Raw genomic sequence first — 14,287 nt, 5'->3', positions numbered from 1 at the left:
GTCTTTCAGATGTAGCTGGGAAAAAAATAGGAAACATATTCCTATAAATTGTAATTGATAAAAGCGATTTATTTTGGAATAATCTCGGTCGGTGTAGAAAATATAAATAATATCACCTAAACTCGCCTATAACTTAACAGTTAATAATAATGTAATATGACACTTGTATAAAATAATATTATGTATACTGCTTGGGTGCATGTGCTCACAACGAAACACTTTAACTATAGGTACTATGTACGAGTGAATCCGATACTATCGTCGTTGAAATATCGGTTTATATCATTTGACTGCAGGAGTGTCTTTGGCAAAAACTCGTCGAGATTGACGAGGAATCATTTTGCGATACATTTCCAAGCGCTCGAATCTTTGGATCCAACTGATTCGATCCCGGAACTGTTGCCCGGGAGTCAATTTTCAAACGAGATTTTCGCCGTGCGAATAAAGGGGTGGTGTCTGTGAGACGGAGATGATAATGTGAGGGGGTTGCATTGCCGCGCTCTAAAATGGAGGGCGGGGGCGGGTAACTGATACGCACATTTGTAATGCCCTCCGGATCGAGCACGATAAATTCCACAAAGGTTCAATCGACGGGGATATAATATAATATACACTTTGGAGATGTGGAATCCGGCGTTCCATTAATTTCCATACGCATTATTTGTCAGCCGAGGTTAGCAAACGACAGCAAGACAAATGAATTCAATTCCGATGGTTCCCGATGGTTAGTGGTTCTTAAATTTTGGCCTTGGCCCCGAGAAGTCTATACTGCAGTCGCGTTATTGACACGGAACACATCGGTAAGGATGTAGGCGGCCAGGCCCCAACCGTGGCTTAAGTTAGAGATAAATAAGATATATAAGAGATATATATTATATAATATTATATCTGTATAACATAATATATGTAACACCACCGTACGCCAAAGTGTTTCGGGATTTGCCTAATGAATCACCGCAACCAAATCCTCTACTTTCACGTGTGTAATCGCGGTGTAATGCAAAACATACCCGCCAATCATTCGGTGTTGTTTTTTCGCAACGTTTCCCATTTTTTAAACTCTCGTGGGTTATTATTTGTAAATAAACCAAACAAAATAAATTTAATATTCATTCTTAAAACTAACTTTTTATAGTCAAATATTTCATTTGCAATTTGAGGGTAAAAGGGTTCTTTTTATGTAAATGAATGTGTCATAAAATAAATTGTTGAACTCTTTACTACAACAATATTATTATGTACAGTACCTAAGTAATTAATTTAAATAACAGATGGACCATGGACGTTAAAATGCATATTACACTCTAATATTTTTAGGGCCATAGACAATATACGAACAGTCTTCTTTTATTATCGAAACATTTTAAGCGAAATAAAAATAAATGTAAAAATAAGTCTAATTTTACGCATTGTTCAGAGTAACGCTTATTAAAATATCACATAATATTACAATATTATGACTGCGTCTGTTATATCAACAACAACATCTCGGCAATTAACGGTTATGATAAAGTGTACATCGTTATAGGTAACGATTATTGCGAGAACGCGTAAGTACTGCGAGTTTTTAAATTAAATTTCGGCGTACAAGACGTCTACTCGTCGCAATTAGCAGACGGAATCGTCAAAGCGTTTTCGTTGATGTCTATAACGTGTAACGCTCACCAATGACTTAATCCTAATTGATGTTGGTTTCGGGAGATTGAAATAGTTGCCCAAGTACATGACATAGGGAACTGGCGCTAAAAAAGAGGATCAATACAAGTGTCAGACGAGAAAACGGTGCCTATATCGCCCCGGGTAGAGATCAAAGTTCCACGACGAGAGGGTGTTAAGATCGCGATGACGACGGCGTATTATAGCACTATATAGGATCAAAATAATGTTTCGCTGCCGTTTTTCACACACCCACACCCACGTCCCACACCCACACCCGCAGACATAGAGAAAACGGAGCTGCGCTGAAACCGCTCAAGTGGAGTTGTATGGCTCTAATTATAAACACAAGACGTGGGTGAGAATTGAGATCGTGTCGAAATCAAAATATATAAATTATGTATATAATATGCCAATAGTCGTCGCAGATAATGCAATAATAAAGATTGACGCATCGCGGGGTTAATTGACAAATCAACTGCCATAATAGTATGATGTTTGTATATACGCGTGCGGGCACTGTTAACACACAAAATATTATGATCAAAACCTTATATCGCGGGTTACAACGTCATAATACAATGGATGCATAAAGTGTCACACTCGTTATTATATCATTGTTATTAGGTATGTTATTACTATTGTTATTATTATTATTATTATTATTATTATTATTATTATTATTATCGTCATCATCATCATATCATCACGATGACTTATAAGTCACAATACGCACATTGTGCAAAAGTCGATATACGATGTGTGTATAATAATATTATGTTTTCATGAGGTTTTGCAGTTGCTACTGCGCGCCATTTATATAATATTATTATGTTATATATTTAATAATTTATATCTCGACGCTGTCACAACATTCATATTTCAATGCGATTTCTCTTGTCGGCTACATCCTTTTTCATATTATTTTATTTATCACCATTATTAGCCTTTGTAATTAGTCACGACATTACGACTTGCAAGCCTCGAAAAAGACATGATTTATGTCGTATTGTTATACACTTTTGATCGATACCTAACAAATTAATTATTTATACGGCCGGTAGTATTATGATTCCAATTGAACGTATTTTATTTTTATTTTAATCATGGCAGATATATATTTAATAACAACTCGTCTTATACGTGTCCGGTGAATTGTTATATATTATGACATAAGCGTTGTGTTGTTGGTTCTGTTGAAATATTGAACGCAAGTGAAAATGTATAAATGTGAAAATCGAGTAGGGCTAATGTATATATAATATACGAATAACAAATGATACTTGCAATAAAGATTCTAAATTGAACTTTTGGATTGACAAGGGTATACAGAATAAAATATATAAATACACGAAATAAGGTATATTATGTAACGGTCGGTCTCTATTGAAAATACATCAAAAGAGAATAGACTATTGAAATTCGAATTTATTGGCACTTGAAAATAGCGTAAAAATAGTGAGATGAATATTTAAATAAGCACACTTTTCCGCGAGAAAAAAAATAATAAACGAGTGTCCACCCCTATAATATGACATATTATATTGTATTTAATAAGTTTCTTCACAGGAGGTATTCGTTCTTAATAATAACAAATGAAAAGCGTCTACTCATATTTAAGTCATTATTATAATACGGACCACATCATGTGATATAACATTTGATATGCATGTTATTATATTGTATTAAGGTGCGTTTTAATAATATACATAATATTATTGAACAATCTAAACAACAGTAGTAATAATAAGTAATAAAAAAGACGCGATGCCACAATATTTTAAGCAGATTAAATAAATAAGAGAAACGAATAAGAAGTGTAGCATAGTTTATACAGTGACGTTTTATGCTAATTTGTGCAAATTAAATAAATTTGGCCAGCTGTTGGTTGTTTACCTATTTGCACTGGAAATGATAATGAAGGTTGAAAGTATTCATATATTTGCATTTCTTTGTCCGTCCCCACGGTGTTCGGACTATATGCTTATAAAGTATATAGAAAACGCGCCTTTAATCACTGTTGTTTAATGTTTAAAGATATTCGGCCTTTTGTGATGATTGTCTATACAACAGGTGTTCATTGATCGTAAAAAAAAGTTTTACCGAACTTGACCGAATTGCTTGACGTTTTAAAAGCTCGGCTCTTGATTTATAGCCTGGATATTGCTGCTTTTCATATCGCGTGAAACGATTCTTTAAATGTTTAATTTCCGACATGCTATAGCTGCTGCAGCTGCAGTCTAGCGGCATTTCCCCCTATAATACCGCGGACTCTTAAATTGTTGATTTTAACGTTTCGAATAAAATCATTTTTATCGTAATGTAATATTTCGCACCGTAAGTCATAATACAACTGTCAAATATTAGATTTCCTCCGATACAATATTAACTGCCGTGCGTGATATTATTAAAAAAAAAAAAATAATAATAATAAACAAATAAAAAAAAGTACAGATATAATTATGAGCGATATTACAATAATATCTAATTGATTGATTTTTATTTGCTTCCAGGCCACAATGCAATTGCAAAGATTTATACTGCTGTGCGGTGTGCTGGGCATGATCAATTATGGTTTCGGCTGTCAGTTGTCCGAGTTTATGTGCGATACGGGCTATTGTGTGGCCTTGGACAAATTCTGCAACGGTAACGATGACTGTGGTGACAAATCAGACGAACCGCCATATTGTTCACGTAAGTGTTTTCCGTGTTTGTATTTTAAGACAATACGCTGTGCGTTATGTTCGCGTGAAACAATAAACGGCATTTTCGCTTAGCGCACGGAGTGCAGAATTCTCTGCCATTGCGCTCTGACTAGTATTATACTCCTACGCGTGTAGCATATTTCAATAATGCCGAAATGAATTTCACTGCCGTACATAGAACAAATAATTATAAGGTTCATAACCTGCAGATATGGTTTTGGTTCGCGAGACGGAAACTTTGTCGACACTTTATGCGTTCGATGAATAAACAGAATCGAACATCGTCCATGTTGGCCCCGAATAATCTAATCGTTTGAGACGGGCGAGAAGGTACCTTCCGCATAACTATTGCTTTTGACGCGACACACAAATTCACATATTATTATGCCTGCTCGTATTGTACGAGTACTTATGACTGTAGAAATGAGGATTCTCGGGTTTCGCGTATTGAGTTCTACGATTTTAAGGTCGAGTGTATATTATTTTATTAACTGTTATGGAAATTAAAGTCATTAGCGCAACTGACCGATCTGCAAACATACATTAGGCGGTAGTGAATATGTAGGTACCAATTAAACAACCAACAGAGAGGGGTATAAGCGGATGGGATATCACGCATAATGAGCACAAAGTTTAGTCACAACAATAATAATTGTTATACATCATCGATACTATTTGGGTGGACAGTGTCATTTTCGTTGTCGGCCGATGAATCACAAAATCTCAGGCGTTTATCAAAAATATTATTCAGCGGCAACAGTGAATGTTTTTTTATAAGCCTATTATAGGTAACGACTAATTGTATTACCGATGTATTGTATTTAATGTTTAAACGGCGTTTAATGGTATCCATGGTATCCCATACAATACTATGCTATACAATGTATTTGAAGGATCAGCAATACAATACAATGATAATAATAAACTACGTCGTACGAAATAATTTTGTATATTTCAATGCATGCATTGTTACGGTCGTCAATATTTAACATCGCTATAACGCGCGGCGACGGTCGTACAGACCGACAGATTAATAATATTGGTCATCGGCCAACCATTTGTTGCGCATGGGACTCGACGATAGTTATTACTTATTACGTATTATTCTAATACTATTTCACCGATAGATAATATGGCCTCTCCAGTCGCATAATTATTGTTTGAATTATATTCGGTTAATACGGAATTATTTACATAATAATACAATATTATTCACAAAGTGTCCGAAAATCAGTGCTACAGAACTCTACTGCAGAGACCAATTATAAATCTCACAAAATTGGTTATTTTTATAATGGTTATTTTTAAGTTGTTTAATTCTAGTTTTTTAAACGTCCCTTTTACTCTCACTTTCATACAACCGAAAGCAAGATAATTTTTTATTAAGAAAAATTGTTTACCAACAACCATAATATATATACATCGATTGTAGTTGAACAAATAAGTTTTTAATTAATAAGCAATTAAAGTTTTGATGAGCGGAGTAGTGAACCACAACGTTTCCAGCCCGGCAGTGAAGCCCCCACTTTGTCATTTTGCTCCGCTCGCCTAAACTTAAAACGCTTATTAATAAAAAAAAACTTTTCCTCCGATATTCGACATCAACAATTTTTGAAAAGTATTCTTCGTTATGAAATACAAAACGTAAAAAAAATTCATACTAAAAATGGTTGAAATTATTTTATTTTTTCATCATAGATTGTATAATTGTATGTTTACTTCGATCCTTAGAACGTACGATTTATTCAGATTTATGTGGAAAAGGTCGTTTTTGCAACAATTTCACACCAGTATTCTGATATACGTGAAGTACTTGCAGTGCGAAAATAACAGAATATTCCTTAGACATCTTACACGAGGCGTTGACGTTTGGTCTCTATTGTCGGTGACCGCGAAAACCTGGTTTCGAGGATGTTTCATTTTTCCAACCCCCTCTCCCTCATTTAACTACGACGGTACCTACTTCGAAGCGGACTCCTTTGTCTTTTTTACTTGTATATATAATATTATTTTGTTCGATATTTTTCTATTTACACACGCTATCGCTATATAATATGCCCATTAGGTATAAACAATAGCTAAATGTGACTCCGCGTCAACTGCCCGACTGTTCGCTGACCACGGTTGCAGGGATTGGTGATAGGATTTCTATTATTTATAGTACCTATAACGCTCCAATCGCGCAGCTTTCAATTCTTTACTATGCGGTCGCGATACAAGTGCGGCACCGTCGTCGAACATCTAATAATAATAATAATTTTGGTCATAGGTGATCATAATAATATACTTTTTTTATACTTAGGTACATGATTTTGTATAGGCTTATCGAGTGAATCCGTACACATGTCGTGTGCCAAGTTAATAGCCCTACTACTTGTGTCACGACGCGATGTATTCGTAATTTGCATAATAATATATCGGACTGCAGTTGATCCGGGACTTTTAGCATTCTATTATGTTTGTTCTCCGTCTGTCCTCTCTGCATCAAACACTATATATATTTTTTTTTTTATGTAACTTGTGTAAAAATGCGCAGCACAAATATGTAATTTCGATTCCGCTTGGCTGGCTCCTCTGGCATTGTGTCCCAATAGTACAGCTCGATCGATTCCCGACCACTGACCCAGTGGTTTGGTCACCAAATTTATTACGTGCGCAAATAGATTGTTGGAATGTGTCCAGAACAAATTTTCAGGTTTTGCAGAGTATATATATTATACACACACGTTAGGAACAAATCAGCCACCTCGTGTTTGGAGCCTGCCATATCGACGAAAGCGTTGGTATTTATGACGGAAGTTAAAAGTGTGGTGGCGAGAAGAGTGAATTTAAAAACCGTCCCTTCTTCGGGGAGTTCAAGTTAGTTGACGGTATTTTTTCATCAGACGATCTCGAGTATAGTTTTTCATATTTCCATAAGATGGTCGGATTTTTTTACACCATAATATTATCCAAATCAGACGGTTTCCAAACAATATATAGCTAGTTTACAGTAATTCTCTGATTAAGCTTAAGTATAGACACAATGTATTTTCAAATGTCACTCATGAATATTAAACTAGGTATAAAGAAAACGTCTAAAATACATAATTAGCAGTTTGGAACAAAAAAATTGATTTCTATTAATTTAAGTAGGATTCTTAATACAAATATATTTTACTTTTATAATGCAAACAATTTAAAGTTATGCTTACAACATGTGAATTAAAAAAATATTGAAATACCATTATTTATATCTATAAATAGTATAAGTTATAAGACAAATATTGCAAAGTCTCTTTCAAACCCTTTATGACACAGACTCAGCTTATCGGAGGGTTTTCAAATTATGATTTACTAAACCCGCATCAATATCTTTATTTATTTTATTTGATTCGTCATTGTTATATGCATCCATATTGTGTCGAATACTACCTATTCGCTGTACCAGTATGAATTTTCTTGCAAAATAATATAAACATCATTATTATTATTAAAGTAAATAGTCTTCTTTAAGACTCACTCGAATAAATAAATAACTCACGACTCACGCTTTAATATTTTACTCACTTTAATACACCATCCGATTACCCGTCTCAAGTATAACGGCTAAAGTAGCTATAATATAATAATGCATATTATGATCGACTTGAATTCCTTTACGAATATTAAGAAAGATAATAACTCGTAGGTGTATAACGTAAATGTAGAGCTTTTCGAGCGTTAATTTATCACAACACTCGTTAAACTTTTTACACACCACACGTGAATACCTACAGACAGCGAGGCGCCACCGCCGCTGAACTAAAACAGGAAAATAATCGCATTTTATTAATATTCTCATCGTTCGCAATCGTAGGTGATATGCACATATATTATGTATATACACACACACACACACACACACACACACACACACACACACACACACACACACACACACACACACACACACACAAGTAATAATATTATAAATTTATAAATTGTATACTCATCAAAGTGTTTCGCCAACTTAGTCGTGGTTAACGTATAAATTGCCCGATTATAGAGTAGAAAATAATGAATTAACAAATAAATTGCGTTCACTTAAAACTAAAAAACTAATTTGCGCACTGATACCTACATATTGTATCACAGAGGGGTTCAAACTTTTTCCAAACACGGCTCCTTTATGTCTTCACAATATTTTGACGCCTCCCAAATTAGTAATGACAAAAAACAATGGTACCTACTACATTTGAACCACCTATTTGAGATACGATGTATGTCACAAGACATCACAAATTGAGATATTGAGTGGAATGTGTTATCAAATGATAGACGGATCATGTGTGAACATTTGCAAAAAAATATTTAATTTTGCCACTGTAAATAATCAGTATGAAAGAGAAATAACTATGTATCACTAGTAGAATATAAAAACAGTTTTTCTTGTTTCCTCTGAACTCTGAATTACCTTTTATTGACTTACGTCTTATCTCAAATAGGGGGTTCATTTATGATGTATTAATATTCGTTTATTTATCACACAACCGTGTACTTAAAACACTTCACAAATAAATAGGTTATATGGAAAAATCGAAATGAAAAGTCTTAAATTAATATTTAGTGGGATGGGTGATCTTGTTTATGTTTCGTAGGATGTTCAAATCTTAGTTCTATTTTAGAAATAGCTATTTCAATTCCTTCACAATGTTCACTTTCGGCCGATATTTTGTTTTAATTACTGTCAACGCAGAAAAGCCAGTCTCACTTTATAGGTATGAAGTAGCAAAAGACAACATACATTTTTCACATCTTTGTTGGGCAATTCTGTGTTTATTCTTAGTCTATCGTAGTCGTCGTCGTCGTCGTAATTTCCTATTAATTTAGTTTCCGGTCTTTTATCGCAGCTCCCTTCTACAACTTCAGCGACGTCCTTATAGGAGCCACAGTTTGAATACCTCTGTTATATTATCATGTATTACATTTATATAATTTATAGACACAAGACACGTTATGTTTATTTATACATTGTTCATGTTATTTAACGTATTGTTTTGCATACTACGCACTACACGCATTTCGCACCATGTGCGTGACATTTTAAATAATTGCACAATATTTAATATTTATATATAATATATGTATAGTGCCAATACAACTGCCTACATATTGTTATATGCAACTGAAATTTAATTTCGTTTTGCAATAATAATATTGTATCGATGATGCCATATCGCACGGGTGTAATAACACGGTGACACGATATTTTGGCATGGCGGTACAAGTGCGTGCGAAGTAAATTTATTCAATATTTTACCAACAGCGTCAGTGTAAACAATTTTGTACACCAACCAGTAGTTATAGGTAGTGTCTGAGCTGTGGCGCTCATATTTTATACCAATCACTATAATATCATGTGGACAGTATACCACAGTTGTAGAGTCAAAACCATAAAGTAGAAATAGCGGATGCGGAAATTATTATAATGCATTCCCCGAATTCGCACAATTAGGGCGGCGCAGGGTGGTGGAGGCGGTGCGCATCTAGGGTGCTTAGCACCGGATAAGTCAAAATTAGCGACCCATAAAACTAAATATTTAATTTTTCATTATACGATCACCGATTAAACACTATACTATAATCCTGTGACCATAATATATATATTATATTATTTAATTCTGTATATTTAATGAACTGCACGGGTACAGCGATGATTTACCTGCGTGGGCTCGCACAGACTTTCAGTAGGTACGGACTACGAAGGAAATCTAAAAAGTTTAAGAATTTCGTCGTATAAGCTAATCGTATAATATAAGAGACACACACATTAGTTTCTACATCGTCGTCAACTGAAATAAGTCGAATCCATATCGTTTCAAATCCAGTAACATCGAAATCGTCTGTGTGCGCTTCAATCAACTTTCATTTTAGAACAAATTTATAGTTGATCGAACTAGGTGATCTAAACGGTTCGAGAGAACCCTTTATACATCATATTTGGTTACATAAATAATAAATAAAATCCAAACTATATTTTTAGTTTTTCAATAAGCAGATATTGTATTATGAAACATGAACCAATGCAAATACTGTGCGACATAATAATAACATCATAACAGTTGGTCAAATCAATATTGAACACAAACAAAATTTCGTAGAACAAGCCATCATAAATATGTTTGAAAATTGTATAAGATTATACCATACGAACCGTAGGTACGGTATAGACCTCATTGCCTATAACGCATAGAATAACATTAAATTCCTGATGGCCGCCGTGTCCTGCAGGACTCAGCTACTGGACCGACATCGACCATAACCAGCCTCAGCTGTGCGTCCGCGACTCAGCTCTGGTACAGCAGACTTGTTGTCGCCGCCGCCGCCGGTTCGTTCAAACACGGACATCGTATCGTGGCACAAATCGGACGACTCTTGCCTGACCTTGGCATCCAGACCGTGTCCGTTGGGGTCACGTTGGAGCCTGTGCGCTTGCATCCGTCAATGAATGACCTAATCTATGTATTTAAATATATTATTTTATCATGGGTGTTTTATAATTGTATTTTTTATTAACAAGACTTTATTTGATATAGATAATAGTATAAATAATAACTGGTACGTAATTAATTTTCTTTTTGCATTAAATGCTTAAAACTTTCGCATAAATATTGCATAGTTATAAAGTTATATAACATATACATTTTTGATGTGAAATGGTTATTTGATCAAGAGGTACATGTAAATTTTCAAACTGTGAAGGTGGTACGAGGATATAAAAAGGTCCATGACCACTGATCAAAAACCCAATACTTTGAAATTGTGCACCCTAATGGATCCTCGAGTCAATGCACACACTCTATTACACGAGAATGAAAGTATTCTCGAATTCTTTAGACTTTAAGGGTTGTATATAATATTATTAGTACGTCGATAATCAATGCTAGTAATGCTACATGAGATTCAATCAATGTGCAAACAGTTCGGCCCTCTTGTAGTGATGTACAAGGAAAGAAAAAAAGGCCCTTAAATTCGGGCACTCGGGTCTTTAATAAGATTATTTTTCCATACACAAATCAATTGTCATCCTTTTTTATTTAGGACATTGTTCAAATCAAAACGCCCATTCTCGTACGTAGGTTATAGGTGTTTTCCCCTACTGATGCACCCACCTCCGGATCAGTAGGGAAAAGCCAAACCGAAAGATCCTCCCCCCCCTCATCTTCTATGCGAGATATTTTTATCACGTGGCCCTCAAACGTTGTGTGTACCCCACTGATTTATAACACTGGGTATACGTATTATAAAAAAAAAGGTGAAATTTTACTTAAAAATCCGATCTTTGCACTTCATATCATCTGTGCGATTGGCGCATCTCAATATAATAATATTGCCCAATCATTAATCACGTCATTCGAGCGACGTCGTTTGAGTTTCGGTGAACATATTTGCAATGGTTACGCCGTCACCGTAAATCGATACGTTATTATTTTTATATTAAACTGCGTCGTTGTGTTATAATAAGTTGTTGTCGCGTCCTGACATCATATACGTTTGGACGGAGTTAATATTTTTTTCGGTTCGTGATTTGTTACTTTCATGTTGGCCGACGTGTACCAAGTATTTAATTTGTTTTCTGACGAAAACTTTCACGTCGAACCGTTGACTTATTGCCCGGTATTTATATTTTATATTTTAAACGATTCTTTGACGTCATACTCGCGGGTATATAATAATATTCTTCGCAAATCGAATAAACACACACGTCGTATAATATTTTTACTCGTGTAATGTTATTGTTAAAAGTTTGAGTTTGAAATCATAAATCGTTTACTTTTCAATGACTTCGCGCGTTCTGCCCGTTTTCAAAACGCCGACCATACTGATTAATAATTTATTACATTTTTAAGATTGCACGTGACTGCATACACATACATTTTATTACTATTATTATTATATATTATGGTTTCAATTCGAATCTCGAATGGGATCGTATTGATTTCATATATTAAAATATGGTATTATGTTATAACCGTTATTTTATAACTAGAACGGTGTAATATGTACAGCGCATTGTTTAAATTGCAGAGTTCTTAATGGTTACGTGGCTCAATAATATGTCTATAGTATTTTTGATAATAATTTAATTTGACAATTAACTCGGGTACGCTGTTTAGTTAAAGCAGGCGGTACCTAAAAACTCATTTATAGGAACATTTCAAACGGTTAACTCTCCTGGGAGCGGCATGCGTGCATGCGCAATACAATTGTATTTGTATCAATAATATGGAAACAAATGATTTTGATATCAATACCATATAATGTATTGTATACCTACAATATTTTGTGAAGTACTTTTTTTTTAAAAATTAATATTATCTTCAGAACTATATGGCTCCAAAATCAAAGTTTACTAAATTAAACCCTTTCAAAATTTAATCATAAATGCGCTGAATATTTTATATTAAAAATCAACCACTTTTTCCACTACGGAAACTAAAAGTTATATTGAGGCACTCTGTGTGACTGCGTCATTTTCAATCAGACTTTAACGATAATATATACTTATCATACGAAAAGTTTTATCAACAAATACGTAACATCGTAGTACCGTATATTTATAACTCATTATATGTACACACAATTTGTTTTGTGAATTATTAATTAAGATAAAAGATATATAAAAATAAACCAGGTCCCAGAGAGAGAGAGAGAGAGGGGCATCAAAATTGAATGCCAGGAATTGTGTAAATGGATAAGTACTATATTATATTACACCAACACGTATAATATTAACATGTAGATACCTATATTAATTACTTTACTTGAAATACATGCATAACCCGTTATAAACCTTACGATATATTTTAATACGCATACTTAAATTCCACATTGAAGTTTTCGTTATCTTAAACTCGAAACATAATATTGCCAAAATATAATACAAGATTTACCAAAAAAAAAAAAAACGAAACACGAATAAAAACAAGACAAAAATTGTTTGTTTTGAGCAAAAGTATACATATTGATTGACAAGAAGGTTGGGAAAAATTAATATTTTTCCGTGTTCTTTACAGAGATATTAATATAACTTTTTTGCGTTCACATAAGACGTGCTCGACGGTGCCGGCAAAGCGGAATCGGTTTTGATGAAAAACTTATCGACCGCAATTAAAGTCGTATAGCAGAGAAATGCTTTTATAAAAATTGGACGGGTTCTCCTTAATGTTGCATTCATATATCCACAAAAGTTATTGTAGCTCTTCAAATGATGATTCAACCGACCGGCTGCACCCCCGCAAGCTTTTAAATAGATATACCTACCCCTAACCTTTGAAGTAGTTTCTCGGTAAGACACGCGATTTATTTTATTCTCGGGCGCCTATACATGTAATTTAATATAATATATATATATATATAATATTATGTATTATATGTTATACATATACCCTACAGATACATAGAAGCCTGCACATGCACGGCACACGAGCCACGGCGGGTAAACGAGAGAAATATGCTGCCGCGTATGTATTTATGTATACAGAAGCGAGAGAATCGGCGGTGAAGAAATTGGTGGAAAAGAACGGTGTGGCGTGATCGGTGGCTGGTCCGGGGGTAGGGGGATCTCTTTAATTAATGTGAAACGGTAAATATCCTCTACGACCCGCGTCGGTGGGTCTGCCCGGAGGGGGGGGGTCGATCCAGTATATATGTACATACACTTACGTATATACTTAAGGCAGTATGTACATCAACCGTAGGTCGTATACATTATATACGTCCAATCGCACACGCATACATATTGATGGGCAGAGCGTTTCACCTAAGTAATTTAATTAACGTTAGAACTAACTTCGGAATTGCCCCCGCGGTCGGCTCGAGAAAAACAAATAGACTTTTCCATTTAGGTAAACGCGCGCCCATCTCCCTCTCCGGCACACACACCCCCGATGTCGATGTCGCCC

The 14,287-nt window shown here is 34.7% G+C and overlaps 1 protein-coding gene across 1 annotated transcript in view; it reads left to right on the top strand.

Annotated features, from left to right (window-relative positions):
* Positions 1-14,287, top strand: part of LOC111041968 — a 335,050-nt gene that overhangs the window by 241,626 nt on the left and 79,137 nt on the right. Inside the window, 1 exon segment of the mRNA XM_022326436.1 lies at positions 4,170-4,350. Coding sequence (XP_022182128.1) covers positions 4,176-4,350 — 175 coding nt within the window. The 5' untranslated portion in view covers positions 4,170-4,175.

The sequence above is a fragment of the Myzus persicae genome, unplaced genomic scaffold (genome assembly GCF_001856785.1).
Source record: "Myzus persicae strain clone G006 unplaced genomic scaffold, MPER_G0061.0, whole genome shotgun sequence".
NCBI classification, from domain to species: domain Eukaryota; kingdom Metazoa; phylum Arthropoda; class Insecta; order Hemiptera; family Aphididae; genus Myzus; species Myzus persicae.
This window is presented reverse-complemented; position numbering and strand designations above follow the sequence as displayed.